General features: G+C 36.5%; 1 protein-coding gene across 6 annotated transcripts in view; it reads left to right on the top strand.

Moving 5' to 3' along the window:
• Positions 1-16,991, top strand: part of LOC131692891 (uncharacterized) — a 279,210-nt gene that overhangs the window by 93,878 nt on the left and 168,341 nt on the right. For all 6 annotated transcript variants that reach the window (XM_058980251.1, XM_058980250.1, XM_058980254.1 and 3 more), the window contains one exon: positions 8,480-8,525. In XM_058980251.1, the coding sequence (XP_058836234.1) occupies positions 8,480-8,525 (46 nt within the window). The remainder of the gene's footprint in view (positions 1-8,479; positions 8,526-16,991) is intronic.

Genomic DNA, 16,991 nt, shown 5'->3' with positions numbered 1-16,991 from the left:
TCATATAGAAAGGTTATGCAATCACTCTGAAAAACGTCAACCTAATCCCGGCCCGGAGGGCCGAGTGTCATATCCCATTCGACTCAGTTCGTCGAGATCGGAAAAAGTCTGTATGTGTGTGTATGTGTGTGTATGTGTGTGTATGTGTGTGTATGTATGTGCGTATGTGTCAAATAATGTCACTCATTTTTCTCAGAGATGGCTGGACCGATTTGCCCAAACTTAGTCTCAAATGAAAGGTGCAACCTTCCCATCGGCTGCCATTGAATTTTGGATCGATCGGAATTCTGGTTCCGGAATTACGGGTTTCAGAGTGCGGCCACACAGAAATTACTCATAAAAACTATAGGAAAAATTAAAAATAGAATTTTTATTTTTGATGCTAAATGTATTCAAGGTGCATAAAACGTCGAGATTTGATGCAAACACGAAAAAAAATTGACGAAGATTCACTTTTGTGGCTTTTGCACATTTTTGCCTTTCTCATATAGAAAGGTTATGCAATCACTCTGAAAAACGTCAACCTAATCCCGGCCAAATTTTTTTTCGACTCGCATAAGGTTTCTGGATTTTAACAGGGGCGTAGTTGATGGTTTACGGAGAGGGGTTACACCCCCCCTCTACTGTTCACTCCCCTCCTTTAAAAATCTCCTTAAATCACCCCTCAGACCACCACCTCATACCCCTCCCTTTCAACCCCATCATCTTTAAACCACCACTATATTACAAAGCATACCAATTTAAGCTGGGGAGTCGTTCGTTCATGGGACTTTCGCCCTCCTCACATACCCATCCCCGCATGACGAAATGAGTTAGCAAGCAGATAACATTGATCTAATGTTGATTAGGCTAATGGAGTATGATATTTTTTTGTTTCAAGTGTTTCACCGTCGACACGTAGCTCATCAAGTTCGTGGCTGGCATGCCATTGTGTATAAGTGCAAAGTGTACTAAGAATGTAATGGACATTTCCACAATTATGTTGAACATAAAAAGCCTCCGTGCCATAATTTAGAGAAATGAGAAAGGCACAATTGCACCGCTAGGTGGATTAAAACAGGTTTTTTGCTGTGCATTCATTATTGTTCTTCGAATATCAGGACATAGTTTACAAATGTTAAAATTGGAAAAATTGCGTTGCGTATACAAATATGTAATGATGACTTTGAAAAGTAATCAAAGTCACCCGGTTTGCTGTAGGGGAGCCCGGGGCTAGTTAGTTGGCGGTTGGGGTAAGTTGGCGTAATCCCCCTTTCTCCGTTTCTATTAGACATAAAGCGCTGTCTCTCGTTGTGAACCTCAAGTAATATGTAACGAATTATCCAATGTGTTTTTGTTGTAAAACATTTTGTTTTGTAGAAGCTGGGTCGTCAAACGGTGGGATAACAAAATTCTCACAAGATTCCTATCTCATGCCTCCACGCGAGTCTAAGTCTATTGATGACATTTGGTCCTTAGACCGGCGACGACTGGGTGCTATCAGCCTTCTGCCGATAGTAGCAGAATGAGAGGGTGCGAACAGATCTAGCCGAGAAAACATTGCCGTAAAAATGAATAGTTGATCGGAGATTAGCCCCAATACGAATAATCTGACTAGTATCTATGATCACGGGTCAATACGTATTGAAAATTCGCCGCGTCTGTTTTTATGAACCTAATTTCAAGCTCCGTTATTGCTAACAAGCCCGTGCATCAGGTTAACAATCTTTTATATTTCCCTTCAGTGTTCGTTATTATCGCTCGTATACTTGTATTCCACAAACAATCTGATATGAAATACTTTCCTTGATTTATAACATCTCGCGCTATTTTTGCCTGTATAATGTGTCACTCTAGCCTGTATAATGTGTCACTCGGTAGTTTTCAAGCCAATAAATATATCGTAGAGAAGAAGTAGCGAATTCTGTCCAAATACTGTTGCAATAAATAGTGATCCGGCCCATTACGCAGATAAGATTAGACACATTCTTTCGTGACGTTTACAACGCTTTGGCGAATCTTCATTCGACAAATATTTTATAACTTTATCAAATGAACACCTACATTAAAATTTATTACAGATTCAGAAAGTAGACAAAATTTCACGAAAGATTCAATCAACATAAACTGAATACACTAGAATTTGATGATTTGACTTTTATTGAAATGCGTTGAAAGTTCTAATTTGTCACGCGTTGTAACGTCACGCTACATTATCGGTCAGGAAACAATCCTCTTCCAGTATATTCAGTTTATATTGATTGAATCTTTCGTGAAATTTAGTCTACTTTCTGAATCTGTAATAAGTTTTGATGTAGGTGTTCATTTGATAAAGTTATAAAATATTTGTCGAATAAAGATTCGTCAAATTGTTGTAACGTCACGAAAGAATGTGTCATTAGCTTTTCTAGGCTCCCACGGTCGGCCGAGTGGAGTTCAAATTGCTTTTGTTTAGAGAACATAGTATACTCTCGGTAGCCGGCTGCCCAGAGATTAAAAAGAAACACACAACTACCTAATAAAATATGCTTTACAGGTCGCATCGCTTGCTTGGAGCGAATCCTAGACCTGATACCCTTCCAAACTACCAACTCCGCGACACCTATGGAAGAGTCAGATGAATCGTCGTCCTTCCGTTAAGTAGGTGGAGCATCAGCACTTCCTGTCTACCTTATCCTTTATCCTTCCCTGTGAACGATGGAGATGGGGGCGGCCGGCAATGATGGCTATCATGCTGTTGAGGTTTTAATATGGGTCGGATTGGTATGAATTCCTACTTACCTTTTCCTAAGCAACTCTTATTAGATAATCAGCAGTCAAACATGATGAAGTCAGTGTGCAATCCACCAAAATCATCGTCACAACGCAACGCAACGCAACGCAAAACGCAACGTAAAACATTTTGTTTTGTAGAAGCTGTGGGCGTTATTGTATATTTGAGTATACTTTTAATTTTCTCAATTTTAAACATTTTGTGTTATTTAAGGTGGTTTAAAATATATTCCCCGAATAATTATATTTTTCGATAGTGCGTGAAAAGAGCTTTCAGAATCCGTATAGATATTACACCTATCTATACACAAAAGTAATTTTTTGAATCCATTTTTATAAAATATGCGGTTGGGGTAAGTTGGCGGTGACGCACACGGGGCAAGTTGGCGGTACTATTTACAGTGCAAAAATAGTAATCAAATATTTTCATTTCTGGAATTCACTCCAAAATAAGAGAAGCTTTTTCTTGTGTCTCTCGTCAATGCAGGGAACAATTTATTGGGCCAATCGCCAGAAGAATTTCGAAAATTTGCTTTTAAATATGGAGTACGCGTCGAAGTCAAAATGACGAGGTATTGAGACTGAAATATAATGAAAAGTGTCGAATAATATACAGTTTTATTGAAAAGAGAATCGGCACATTTCATAAGGACCACTGATATAGTCGAATTTCCATTTGATTGCTTATTTTTTGGCATTCCGCCATCTTACCCCATACATACCGCCAATTTACCCCGACAGAGGCGCAACTGAGGTCGAATCCTGGCCAAAACTATTTATTGCGGCAATTGCTGTTATTTTATCTTAATATGAACTAAAAATAGACAATAACTAGTTTTTGAGAGAATTTGGCATCTATCCACCTACGAGTGCGGGGGTCAATTTTCTATATCCTTCCGAATACTAGTATTTTTGAGGTGATCCTTGTGAATGCATTTGTTTTTCCCGTTGCATGAGCAGTTGGTCAGTGGAAAAGCAAGAAGAAAAGGGATGCCTGTGCACATATTCATAGAGATACATTTTGCCAAACATAGTATTTGGCCCTACAGCATTTCGGCGTACCTCAAATTAGTATAAATATCAATATATTCAAATCGCTTGGAATTTGTGGATCGGACAAGATCGGAAGAGATTTAATGTTTCTTAGATAGCCAGAATCTTGTTTTGTAATGTTGTTTCAGCAACATTGCCGGATCGTGCCGTATCATGTAACTTTTTTCACATTCAAATTTGGAATAAAATGTTAAAAAAAAGTTTTTTTTAAAGCTGGTCCAATATACAGCAACACTGTTTTTTCTGTTATTTTTAAGCTGAGCTTATACAAATAGTTATATTCAACTACGTTTGTTATAATATTGTCTTATTTAACACAGTCATCATCATATGAAAGCGATTTTTCTGGATACACAACAAAAAATGATTAAAAACCCCTTAAAATATAACTATTTCGCATTCATGCAAAAATTCTTAAGCAATTTTTGACATACTCTTTATTTTGCCACATTATGCAGTATGCTTTTAGGTATGTAAAAAAAATATAACTAATTTAAAAATCGAAAAAAAATATTTTGGTTATTGGCCAAGAATTTGTTCTAGTTACTCCTCTGTGCGACGCTGGGGTAAGTTGGCGGCTTTTCCGCGTCACATATTTTTGTCTCTAGAATCGAAGACAACGTATCAAACATTTTCATAAAATTCAGAGATGTTGGCAACAGTCTGCCCTTTCATGCATCGTGTTCAGTGCTACGAAAATTCAAAATCAGCTACCTATTTCTGCTTGCATTTACTGAAACCGACATTCAGATTCAACGCCTCCCTCATTCATTCACTTTCCAACTGACTGAAATTTCATGCAGAATCGAACGCTTGAGTGCAGAGGAAAAATAAATTCATTCACCAACCAAAGCATTCATTTGTTATTATGTCGACAGTTTGAAGGCAGAAGTTACCATCTTCTACATTTTCGAGCATAAGTGAACTGCGTAATCTATATCTGGTGCACTTTTGCTCAATAATCCCTCTCAGAGCTAGCGTAGAAATAAAATTCACTTTGCTTCTGAAATCAAACCTGTCCGTACCTGAAAGCGCTGCGTCGGGAGAACGAATGACGATGGAAACGAATAAAAAAATTCATTCATCGCAGCGGGCATGAATTGAATTTCGTTTTCTTTCAAGTTCATACAGCGATGTCAATTTTTTTGAGCTCTGATCGTGTTCTATTTTGCGAGATCTACCAAAATCAAAGCGGTAAAAAATGAAAACTGAAAACACCGCAAACTAGCCCCGGTCTCCCCTATACATAGATTGATGTCTGATTGCAGATGACAATACATTTTCAATAAAATGGATTGAACTCTTCCATTGGCACAGTTTGTTGAAAGTAAAATCTTTTTGCCTTTCTCATATAAAGAAAGGCTATGCAATCACTGTAAAAATCGACTTTTTAACCGAGGCCCGGAGGGCCGAGTGTCATACACCATTCGATTCAGTTCGTCGAGATCGGCAAATGTCTGTGTGTGTATGTATGTGTGTGTGTATGTGTGTGTGTGTATGTGTGTGTGTATGTGTGTGTGTCATTTAAACTCACACAATTTTCTCAGAGATGGTTGAACCGATTTTCGCAAACTTAGTTTCATCTGAAAGGTATAATGCTCCCATAAGCTGCTATTGAATTTTTAGTTGATCCGACTTCCGGTTCCGGAGTTACGGGTTGAAGAGTGCGGTCACACAGCAAATTCCCATATAAACTGGTACCACCATGATGTTCAAATGATGTAAAACATATTAAAATTGATGTAACATTACTCTAGTTTGCGGGTCTGGATCACTAATGATCAATCAAAGCAGCTTTGACCACATTGGCCACCTATGACGGTTCATGACGCCCCCGGGGAACCCGCCAAGTTCCTAAGCTAATATCACACCCATTCCACAACGAATTCTCTACCGATTTTTACAAACTTGATTTCAAATGAAAGATACAGTAATGCCATTGACTGCTGCTGAATTTCATTCTGTTCTGACTCTTGCTTCCGGAGTTACAGGGGTGTTAGTAAGGATACACTGGAATTTCCCATATAAATCGGTACAATCGTAATACCTCAGAGGCTAAAAACTATTGAAATGGTCACCAAATTACTTCTAATCGCAGATCTAGATCACTGATTGCCAATCAAACATTCTTTGAATATATTGTCCACTATCGACGATTCCGGAAGTCCGGAATTCCGGGCATATTCCACAATTAAAGTCACATCGGTTCTTCGGTGATGACTGAACCGATTTTCTCAAACCAAGTCTCAAATGGAAGGCAAAATATGCAGTTGAGTATTACGTCGCCGCCCCTCCTACCCCCGCCTTGCCCTTACACCTCCCTCCTTCATCACTCCCCTCCCCTTGGACCACCCTCACGACCGCATTTCCTTCATCCACCCCGTATACCGAAATAAGATGAAGGATTTCTGACGCATCCCCCACTCCCACTCTACTAGCCCCCCATTCCCTCCACTTTCAAACCCATTCCACCAACATTTCAAAATATAATTACATGAAGATAACATTGAACTCATGCTGATTAAGGTAATTAAATACTATTCTTTTGCCTTTCTCATATAGAAAGGTTATGCAATTGCTCCAAAAACCGACTTCCTAACCGAAGCCCGGAGGGCCGAGTCTCATATAACATTCGACTCAGTTCGCCGAGATCGCAAAATATCTGTGTGTATGTATGTGTGTTTGTATGTGCGTATGTATGTGTGCATGTATGTATGTATGTATGTATGTATGTATGTGTGTGTATGTGCGGATTTGTTAACAAAATGTCCACATCGGTTTCTCGGAGATAGTTGAACCGATTTTTAGAAACTAAGATTCAAATGAAAGGTATACTATTCTCATAGGTTGCTATTGAATTTCATTTTCAACCGACATCTTGTTCCGGATTACGAGTTGAAGAGTATGGTTACAAAACAAAATTTGTCCACATCGGTTTCTCGGAATTTTCTGAACCGATTTTGACAAACTTGATTTTAAATGGAAGGTCCATCAGCTGCTGTTGAATTTTGTGTGGATCCGAGTTCTGGTTCCTGAATTACAGGGTGATACGTACGATCACGCAGCAAATCCCGATTCTAACGAATTCTGCGATGAATGTAAAAAGGTAAAATTTTTGCCTTTCTCAATAGAAAGGTATTGCAATTGCTCTGAAAACCGACTTTTTAACGGAGGCCCGGAGGGCCGAGTGGCATATACCATTCGATTCAGTTCGTCCAGTTCGGCAAATGTCTGAGCGTGTGTATGTATGTATGTGTGTGTATGTGCGTCTGTGTGTGTGTATGTGACCAAAAATATCACTCATTTTTCTCAGAGCTGGCTGAACCGATTTTGACAAACTTAGTCTCAAATGAAAGATACAACGTTCCCATAGGCTGCTATTGAATTTCTGATGGATCCGACTTCCGGTTCCGGAATTACAGGGTGGTGAGCACGATCACGCAGAAAATGTCGATTTTAATAAATTCTGCAATGAATGTATAAAGGTGAAAATTTTTCCAAAATATGACCACAACTGCTTCGATTTGTAGTATTAGATCACTAACATCCATTCAAAGTTTTTTTGGCCCCATTGGCCACCATCATCGGTTCTGGAAGCCCCGGCGGAAGTATCCAAATTCAGAATAACAGTCACATCGGTTTCCCGGAGATGGCTAGACCGATTCAACCAAACTTAGTCTCAAATGAAAGGTGTTGCGCCTTCCTAAATGGTTATTTAATTTCATCCCGATCTGACTTCCGGTTCCGGAGTTACAGGTTGTGGCGTGCGATCACATAGCAAATTGCGATTCAAACCGATACTCCGATGAAAGCAAAAAAGGTAAAAATTTCGCTAAAATGTCTCTCAAACAACTTAAATTTGCTGTTCTAGGTCATCGACGGCCAACCAAACTTTCGTTGAATACATTGACCACCATAGACGGCTCCGGAAGTGCCCGGGAAAAGCGGCCATCTTTCAAAATTGACGTACTCACATCAGTTTCCCGGAAATGGTTGGGCCGATTTTCACAAACACTGTCCCAAATGATAGGTATAGTATCCCCACAGATGTCTATAAAATTTCGTACGGATCGCTTGGATGCGTCCGGAAATATAGACTAATCCATCCGGTCACATATGAAATACCCATATAAGCCGGAACTAATTTTTTTTTCAAAGGGAGGACCCCATGAAATTTCAGAAATCAAATTCGTTTTTGATGCCAAACATCATTAAAATGCATGAAACGTCGAGATTTTATGTTATCTCGAAAAAATTTTTTTATGAAAATCGACTTTTTGGGACTGCCGATTTCGCACCTTTTTTCAATTTAATATTAATGTAACTGTTTTTTCTTTTACAAAATTTTAAAACACGAATAGTGATTTTTTCTTGTATATTTGTCATGTCATGTATAATAATAAAATGTAATATATTCATTTGAAAGCTTTTAATGAATATAAACAACGCAAACATTCACGTGTTCATGATTGAGAAAGGCACAATTGCACCGCTAGGTGGATTAAAATAGGTTTTTGATTAAATCGTATTACAATTGGTCACTCGGCATTCTGATAGTAGGTACAGATGATATTGGCTATCGAGTAGCTAACATCCACGCTTCTTGCTGCAGAATGGGTACACTCCATACACCAAAGCTAATTATACTAAAGACATCTTTCCTCCCTTCTTTTAGTGGAAATCACGATGGTGCGTTATGCGGAAACTATCTCCAGTAGCAGGTAAGTGTTCAGAGAAATCCATTTCTTTTTCGGATATTGCGTCGAAATCTAAATTAAAAGTTTTTAAATGTATCACCCCTCTCAGATTCCTACTCATGTTTTTAGAATTCTTATCGCCAGAAAACATACCTCTGTGCATATCCAGTGGAAATTATTTTATCCCTTGGTGCGTGTTTGCGTTTATTTGTTACGCTGCATTGATTGTGAAGACCTGTGACAGCTGATAATGCTATTTTGGCTATTTTCTATGCCAGAGGGAGCAGTAGAATTTATTACTCGAAATCTACATAAATTCGTATAGAAATCGGGTAATCTCTAAGGATACATTCGTTTTAAGATCCACCAAACTAGACTCAAGGATCTCCCACATTAGGAAATGTGTCAGAAGAGATTGCTGCCTTCTTTGTGTGATGTAATCGATACCAGAGCGACGTGTATTTTTTATTCCTATTTGCTCTGCCCAATTTCATTGTGCTTACCCGATAGGTACTTACCCTTTCGTGTTGGGACGGCGAAGTCGAACGAAGACCCCTTTTACCTAGCATGCTTAATGTTCAGAAACGATTCGGTTAGAAAAAAGGAGGAAAACACTTGAACTTTGAAGCCATTTGTCATCGATGGGATAAGAGGCAGCGACACACACTCAGACGCACTTCGACGTTGTCTGCAGTGCGCCTGATGGATGGTGGAAGGCAAATGATTTCCTGGTACACACTTTATACAACACATCGCGTATAGTTGGAAAGGTCTCTTGAAATAGATTTTCGTACTGTAACATAAGCGTGGAGTCTACACGAAGGAGGTCGCGCTCGGATTAGATCTCTTCTTGTGGCAACATAAATAACACGGTGCTACAGTGATTTTGTACTTGTTGAGTGAACTAGCATAGGTGATACATCTCATCAAATGCTACAAAAAAAAGTTATGAAAAATCTTGTTTACCCACAAAATCTTGATTTATCGCAAAACAAACTATTTTTTGGGATTTTTTTGGCCTTAAACGAATTGCTACTCGGTTGTTTTTCAGCCGAATTTATTTTTTTTTTCTAATATTTTGGAAAGAATAAGAAATGATCTTTTCGCCGGGATGCTATGTTATGTTCTCTTGTTAAAAACGCTATGCGGTTATGGGACAACAACACCAACCATTATTTTGCTGCGTTATTTTTTCTTGAAAATTTTTAAAATTGCTCAATATTCTTATGGAAAAGCGTATTGAAAATTTAGAGACCATTTAGTTCTGCATCTAACGACCTGTTTATCTTCAAAAACGGTTGAAAATGGTGAATTGTCATTTTTTTTTTTCAACATTAAAAAGTTACTCGAACTAACTCTTAAGGGAGGCGCGCATTATGTGTTTCTATAATTATTCATCTATAATTATTATATTATTTTTTCCAATATTAACTTCAAAGTTTACACACATACTTTTGAATGTATACGTAATCGAGCAAAAAAACCTGTTTTAATCCACCTAGTGGTACAATTGTGCCTTTCTCATTTGTCCAAACTGCGATTCCATGGCTGGTTATGTTCAATACAACGGTGGAAATGAATATTACATATTCAGTACGATTTGCACATACATACAAAAAAGGTAAAAAGGTGCCAAAGTCCAAAAAAGTCAATCTTCGTCAAAAAATTTTTTTTCGAGATTACATCAAATCTCAACATTTCATGCATTTTAAAGTCATTTGGCATCAAAAATACAAATTCGATTGTGAAATTTTCCCAAGGGGAGCCCCTTTGAGAATCTTTCATTTCAGTTTATATGGGAATTTGCTGCGTGGTCGCACTCTTCAACCTGTAATTCTGGAACCAGAAGTCCAATCAACAAAAATACTATACTATGGCATACTATTCAAGTAGTAGTATTCAACATGAGAAATGTCACTTTCTTTCCAGAACACTTAAAAAATTGAAAATCGCATGAAAAATGACCGTGTAGTAAATTTTGTTAGTGCTAAAAATCCGGAAAATAATTTTCTTTACTATAAATCAAGCTTGCGAGTGTATATTAATCATTTTAATTGTATTTGACTAGACCCACAACCTTTACTAGATCATTTGAAAAACACATTTTTTTATTTTTTAGCACCGTGTAATCCATTTGGGATTTACGATCGGGTATATGGAAAGGGTATCCGCGAGCGAACGGGGTACAAGGGACCTCCTTTTTGCAGCAGAGGAGGTTAAAACGCCTGGTTCAAACGAGAACGCATCGCTCCGTTCTTTGATATTCATGGTAAGTAAGAAGTGGCAAATGATGAGGAAACTCATGACAGCGACCGTTACTATGACGGAATGTCATAAATCAGTGTGAGTTCTCTGGAGTAGCTGAAAGTACTATGATAAATTTGTTTGAATATATTTGAGCTGTTGTGTGTTTCAAGGCCAATGAATTCAAAAAAATGTGCTTCGTTAGTTGCCCTTATTGCATAAAAACAGTTTTAAGTTAAAGTTTGTAACATTGAGATCAGAGCTCAGCTGAATTTTGTTTCTATTCTGGCTCGAGCCTAAATAGAGGAACTGGGGGTAAGCCCGACACCCTGGGTAAGCCCGACACCCCACGACTTTTCCCAGATATCAAATTTTAAATCATACAATAATGACAGGATATTATTAGTACGATTATTTTAGGCATTTCGATACACATCGATGTCGTATGGATTTATTAAACGTCAACAAAATAAACAAAACAAACGAAAGCAAAGTTGATGCGCGTTTGGATGTTATTTTTAGTTGATACATTTTAAGGTTTCAATAACACAAAAGCTTTGAAAATGACCAGTTTTTGTGTCACACATTCTATTCTACTCTCCATATCGTTATTTGTGTGAATTGAAGATAAGTTTGAGTATTTCAATACTGTTAATTGAGCATTTAACAAAAATGTGCGCTGTTGGGGTAAGACCGAGAGTTTTTGGGTGGGGTAAGACCGACACGGTGTTTAATTGATTGGGTTCGTTTTCGAATCGATACAAACGACTGGGTATATTTGTTGTGCTCAATTATACTATAATTACGTCATGTTAATAATTGAAATACATGGAAACTATGTTTTTTGTGTTTATTTATCAGTATTGTCTAAAAGCCGACCAAAAAAATTAAGAATTAAATTGAACGTGATTCATAGTTATATTACAAACAGAAACGAAAAGTATAATCTAATATGAGATTTTGAAATGATATTGATGAAAAATTTTCATTAACCGCCGGATTATTGATCAACAGTGTTCCGAAAAATCACAACACGAACCGGATAGCTTACTACAAAGCGTGCGTCGCTTTTAAGTGAATGAGTCCTAGTAATAGCGTATATAATCTGCTTGCAGAACAGCTCTTCCTACTTAGAATGGCTATACAAGTGGCAATTAGGCTCGAAAGAATTACTTGAGAAAACCCGTACCATAATATAAACCATGCTTTGAACATTATTTATTCATAACACCACGCATTCGAATGCTCTTCCTCTTGCTACGCGATGAAACTACAGAAAGCATGCGTTTGCATCACACATACTCATATACACATAATTACACTTTATCACACATACACAATACATTTTTAATGGAAAAAATTTGACAAAAAGAAAGTTCAAAAGGGGGTCGCTCTTGCCCCTTTGGGGTGACGGTCTTACCCGCAGCGTTTTTAAAATGTCATTTTTCTCCATTTTTTGGCAACCAATAATTTTTAATGAATTCAATTTTTTGAAACGCTGAAAAAATTATATTTTGTTAAGACTCACCTAAACAAGGATTATGCACAGAATATAAAATTTTAGGAGCTTTGTGGAATTTTAGAAAAAATATTGCAAATTACACCAATCATAGATTACGACGTTCATTTTTGCTTTTATAAACTTTCTTCCTTCACCAAAATATTGCAATTAGAGGAGCCCGAGGCAAGTTGGCGGAATCCCCTTTTCTCCGTTTCTATTAGACATATAGCGATGCCTCTCGTTGAGTAGGGGAGACCGAGGAGGGTTGAAACAGATTTTTGTGTTTATTAGATAAATCAACAAAAACTGTCATTCGATGATTGCTTATTTTTACATTTTTTACTTCTGTTTATGCTTTATCAAATTACGTCAGAACAAATGGTACAACTCCATAACAAAGCATAAATATATTGATTTTTGAAACAGTGTTCTCTTTGTTTCAACTCTCCTCCTACCAAGTTGAGTTGAAACAGCCATTAATGTGAATTTAAACAAGTAACCAATTATTTTAAATCATCAAAACGTTTTCTAAAACACCAAATGTTACAATTGTGTTATTTTTATTCGTTCACATTAAGAAATTTCCTTAAAATGGCATGCATTCCTATCAGTATTTTCCACAGTATGGATCTTCGTATAAATTGGCACTTGTTTTGAAAATTATTGTTTGATTTTGGCCACAGATGCAGGAATTTCTGCACTTATCCTATCAGTAATAATGGTATGATACTTTACCTAACCACTAGTTAATTATAACTATAAAATCGAGAAATTTGATAGCCATTTTTCATTGATTTGGTTTTGCATTATTTTTCAACCTCTTCCCCTAGGACATTCTGAATTGATTAAAATAGTCGATATGACGAGTGACACTATTTATGATTATAAGTGATACAGGTTTATGAAAACAGGTAGTTTGGTATCCATATCGGTAGTATTTGGTTCATTTTGAATTATGGTTATTTCACCCCAAGGGTCAGAAGCTGATAGGAGTAAACAAATAGAACAAATGCATAACCCCTGGCTATGAATGATTTGGGACTGATAAACTGAGAATTTTGATCACTGTTGCTAATTCAAGAAAGATTAATCTTGATTATTGTTATTAGTTCAGGAACGTTTATATGATTATAACATTGCCATGAAACTAGAAGTTCATATTCGAGGACAGTTGAAACAAGGTGTTTCAATTCTCCTAGGTCGAGAAGTAAAGATTGATCCATAATTTACTATATATGTGTGCATTGCAACGATGGAAAAAATAGATGCAATCCATAAATGTTAACTGTAAGACTACATAATTATGATATTGTCATGATCCAATATCGCTTAATATCCTATTAATACTTATTTAAAAAATATAATTAAAACTTACTTTTGCGCACTTTTTGTTGTGTGATTACCGTAAATACTCAACCACTCATTTAACATCGTTGGCGTGTATTGGAGGATTTGTAGGCACGATATAAATAAAAATAATGCATTATTGTTGAATCCCTAACGCTACTGCTTCGCTAGTAACCAAACTAGACCATTGGGGCCGTTCATAAACCACGTAGACTCATAGGGGGGCGTCTAGCAAAAGTCTATGTTTGTCTACGAGGGGGGTCGGGTTGTCTTTGAAAAAATCTACGTATTCTTTTATTTTTTGTTATTCTTGTATTACTAATGATAAATAGGATTTAAAGAGAGTTGTATACAAAATATCGGTCTATTCAGCTAGGTGTATTTATGCATACTCTTCAAAGCTAGTTCACTATTGAGGTAACTACTCGTTAAGCGACCACTCAACCCAGAACCCACGATTTTTTTTGAACCACCTCACACGTTATTGTTTCTTGCGTATATTTTGACATAGTTTTGATCTAGAAATAATACAAAATGACAGTTCTAAAGACGATCGCTCAAAATACCTCTCGACGGAAGATTTTGACTGTGAAATCATCTGAGACACCACTAGTTAGCAGACTTGCATGGACCATTAAATGCATGAACCATAAAAAGTTCAAAAATTGTCAAAGTTAAGCATTAAAACCATCATTGTAACAACAAAACACCCGATTTTTAACAATAAGTGGATTATTTTTTTATTTTTTATTAATTGATTTCGGTGGTTAAAGCAATAGTGTAGTTAAATTTCTACAACAAAGTGTTTAGTCGAGTTAATCAGTTTCCCTTGCAATCATTTTCACTGGTTTCAAAATCTTTAAACACCCGTTAAATTTAATGTCTTGACCCTACGGAACTCCGTGCAAACCGGTTCTACTATATTTATTATCGAAAATATTCGGAGTTTAGATTACTCTGCGATAATACTTTCAGATGACATGGCTATTAATTACAAGAATAAATATTTTTGGGAAGATTTGAATAGTTTCGTTCCCTTAATCAAATAAGGCAATTTAGATTATCTTATTATCTTAGAAATATTGAAATTTGTTCACGAAAAGTGAAATTTGTGTACATGTTTGGCTTATTATTTTAGTCTAGATGATAGTACACATCGACAGTATTATTTTCTAATTGTTTCTTAGATTTTAACAATTTTGAATGCACCAGTAAGTGTTTAGCAATTCTGCATTGTTGGTGTAAGTCGCACTTCGGTCAAAATTTGAACTAGTTATAGCAAAATATCTGTTTACATATACTTGAGTGACTAACCTTGAAAAGAAATATTCCGCTACACAAACGTTGGAAAGCATCTTGAATTGGCGTCCTTTCTTTAATATTTAAAAAGCTTGAAATAAATCTGAACGCTAATTTTTATTTGAACATTATAATGTGCTTTTTGCTAATTTCACATTTCCCGCGAATAAAAAAAAAATTAAAAGTCTACGTAGACTTTTGGCGGGGGGGGGGTTAGTAAAAGTCCGCTAAGGTCTACTGGGGGGGGGGGGAGGTGGGGTTTAAAAAATTCTCAAATTTCGGTCTACGTGGTTTCCCTTATTTGATGTATTTAGATCCTTTGTTTCGTTAATTTTTTAAATCGAAATCTTTGATAAAGTGCACTTCAAAATTACAACTTAACAAACCCATGAAAGCAGATAACACCCTGCCGCTTCCAATCATTTTCTCGCTGACTACAATACAGAACATGAAATGATTTTGCGGAAAATGCAATTTTCTGTTAAAATGTAGGCCACTGCTCTTATGTGTTTTTAAAGTCTTTCGTCCGTGTTTAAACTCGTAATTTTCAACGAAACTAAAAACGAAAACAAATCTAATTAAGATTAAATCGTTCGAAGAATCCACAGAACTATGATTGAATTTTGAATATAACATTAGATACATAGGAACCCCGAGCAAAAATATATTTCGAATAAAAATAAATTGAAAGAAACGTGTTGTTTTGCGAATTTCAAGATACTTAATTACCAACGAGAAATTGGCTAAATGGTGTTTTCGAAGGTTTTCATTATCGTTACAAATCCGTTCTTCTGACAGTGTGTGTTCACTGATTTAACCTCCTAAAAGGGAGATACGTGTTTTGAGCTACTCATTGAAAAATTACCTAAAAAATTGATAATCAAAATGTTTAAAAAAATTAAATATTTTAGACCCCCCGACAGAACATTTCAAAGTTATGTTCAGGTGAAAGAGGAGCATCTAAGCTTTCGATTGGTGAGTATCTTAGCGATACTGATTTTTTGTCTAAATATTTCCTACCAGAGACACCGTGGGATGCCTACTTCGCATGAGTTCTGTAAACTAATGAATGATATGTGTACGAAATGTCTCATATCACTGTTAGGTAGATAAGTCGGTTTTTCAATTTCCGACCACTGTGCGATGGATGGGGCAAACCAAACTTGAACCGACTGCGAATGAGTGCGGTAGTTCGGAGAGAAGATACAGGTCATACTACTAGGTAACTAATTAGTTTCTCATTGCTTTGAAATTGTTGGGAGCTTTGCATCCTCTGGTTGAGTTAAACGTGCAACGAAGTCTATGTTTGATGAAACTTTAATGAAATTATTTGTGCTACATTGCAGTGACTGAAGCCTCAGTGCCCGCTTCCTAGCTCGATATTTCAAATGTTTACCCCCTTGTTAAGGGATACTGTGTACAAGAGCGTAATTGACAAAACCTCTTTATTAATTGTAAAGCCAACCCGATCAGCAACACATAACAGAAATATTTCAAAGCTATATCTCGCACTGTTACTTGGTAAAATTTTCGGTTATTTTAACTACTAACGAGACCAGATTTATAGCAGAAAATTGCATTCTGTTATAATCTTGTTATTTCATTCTGATCGGGAATGTAAGTTATTTGGTAAGCTTTTTTTGGTAAAGCTTTGTGAAATAATCTACGGTATTTGTGAACTTCAGAAAAATGAGCTAAAATATCAAAGAAAAGGAAATTTTAGCTCATTAGCAGTACAAAGCCTGGTATATGTTTCATGTCGACGCAGACATCTTCTATTACTTATATTGAAGATCTTAGCTTTCTCAATCTAACAATATATTTTCAACCATTAAATCTTCGAAATGATTTTTAATTGAGGCGAAGCTCAATTACCCACCATGAAAATATGCATTTTTGCGGTGTCATAATTTCAAACATGACGCAATTAAACAACATGTAACTCTTGAAACGACGGAATAAGTACCACCGCTTTATATATAATGATATTCAACCTCGTGTAAGTTTAATAACAAAATCAATTTTGATGCCCATAAGTGTCAGGCTCAGTAGACCTAATTTTACACGATTTTTGTCTTTATTATATAGAATAGTTATGC

The sequence above is a fragment of the Topomyia yanbarensis genome, chromosome 3 (assembly GCF_030247195.1).
Source record: "Topomyia yanbarensis strain Yona2022 chromosome 3, ASM3024719v1, whole genome shotgun sequence".
Classification (NCBI taxonomy): Eukaryota; Metazoa; Arthropoda; class Insecta; order Diptera; family Culicidae; genus Topomyia; species Topomyia yanbarensis.
Note: the sequence above shows the minus strand (reverse complement) of the source record. Positions and strands in the feature narration are given on the sequence as shown.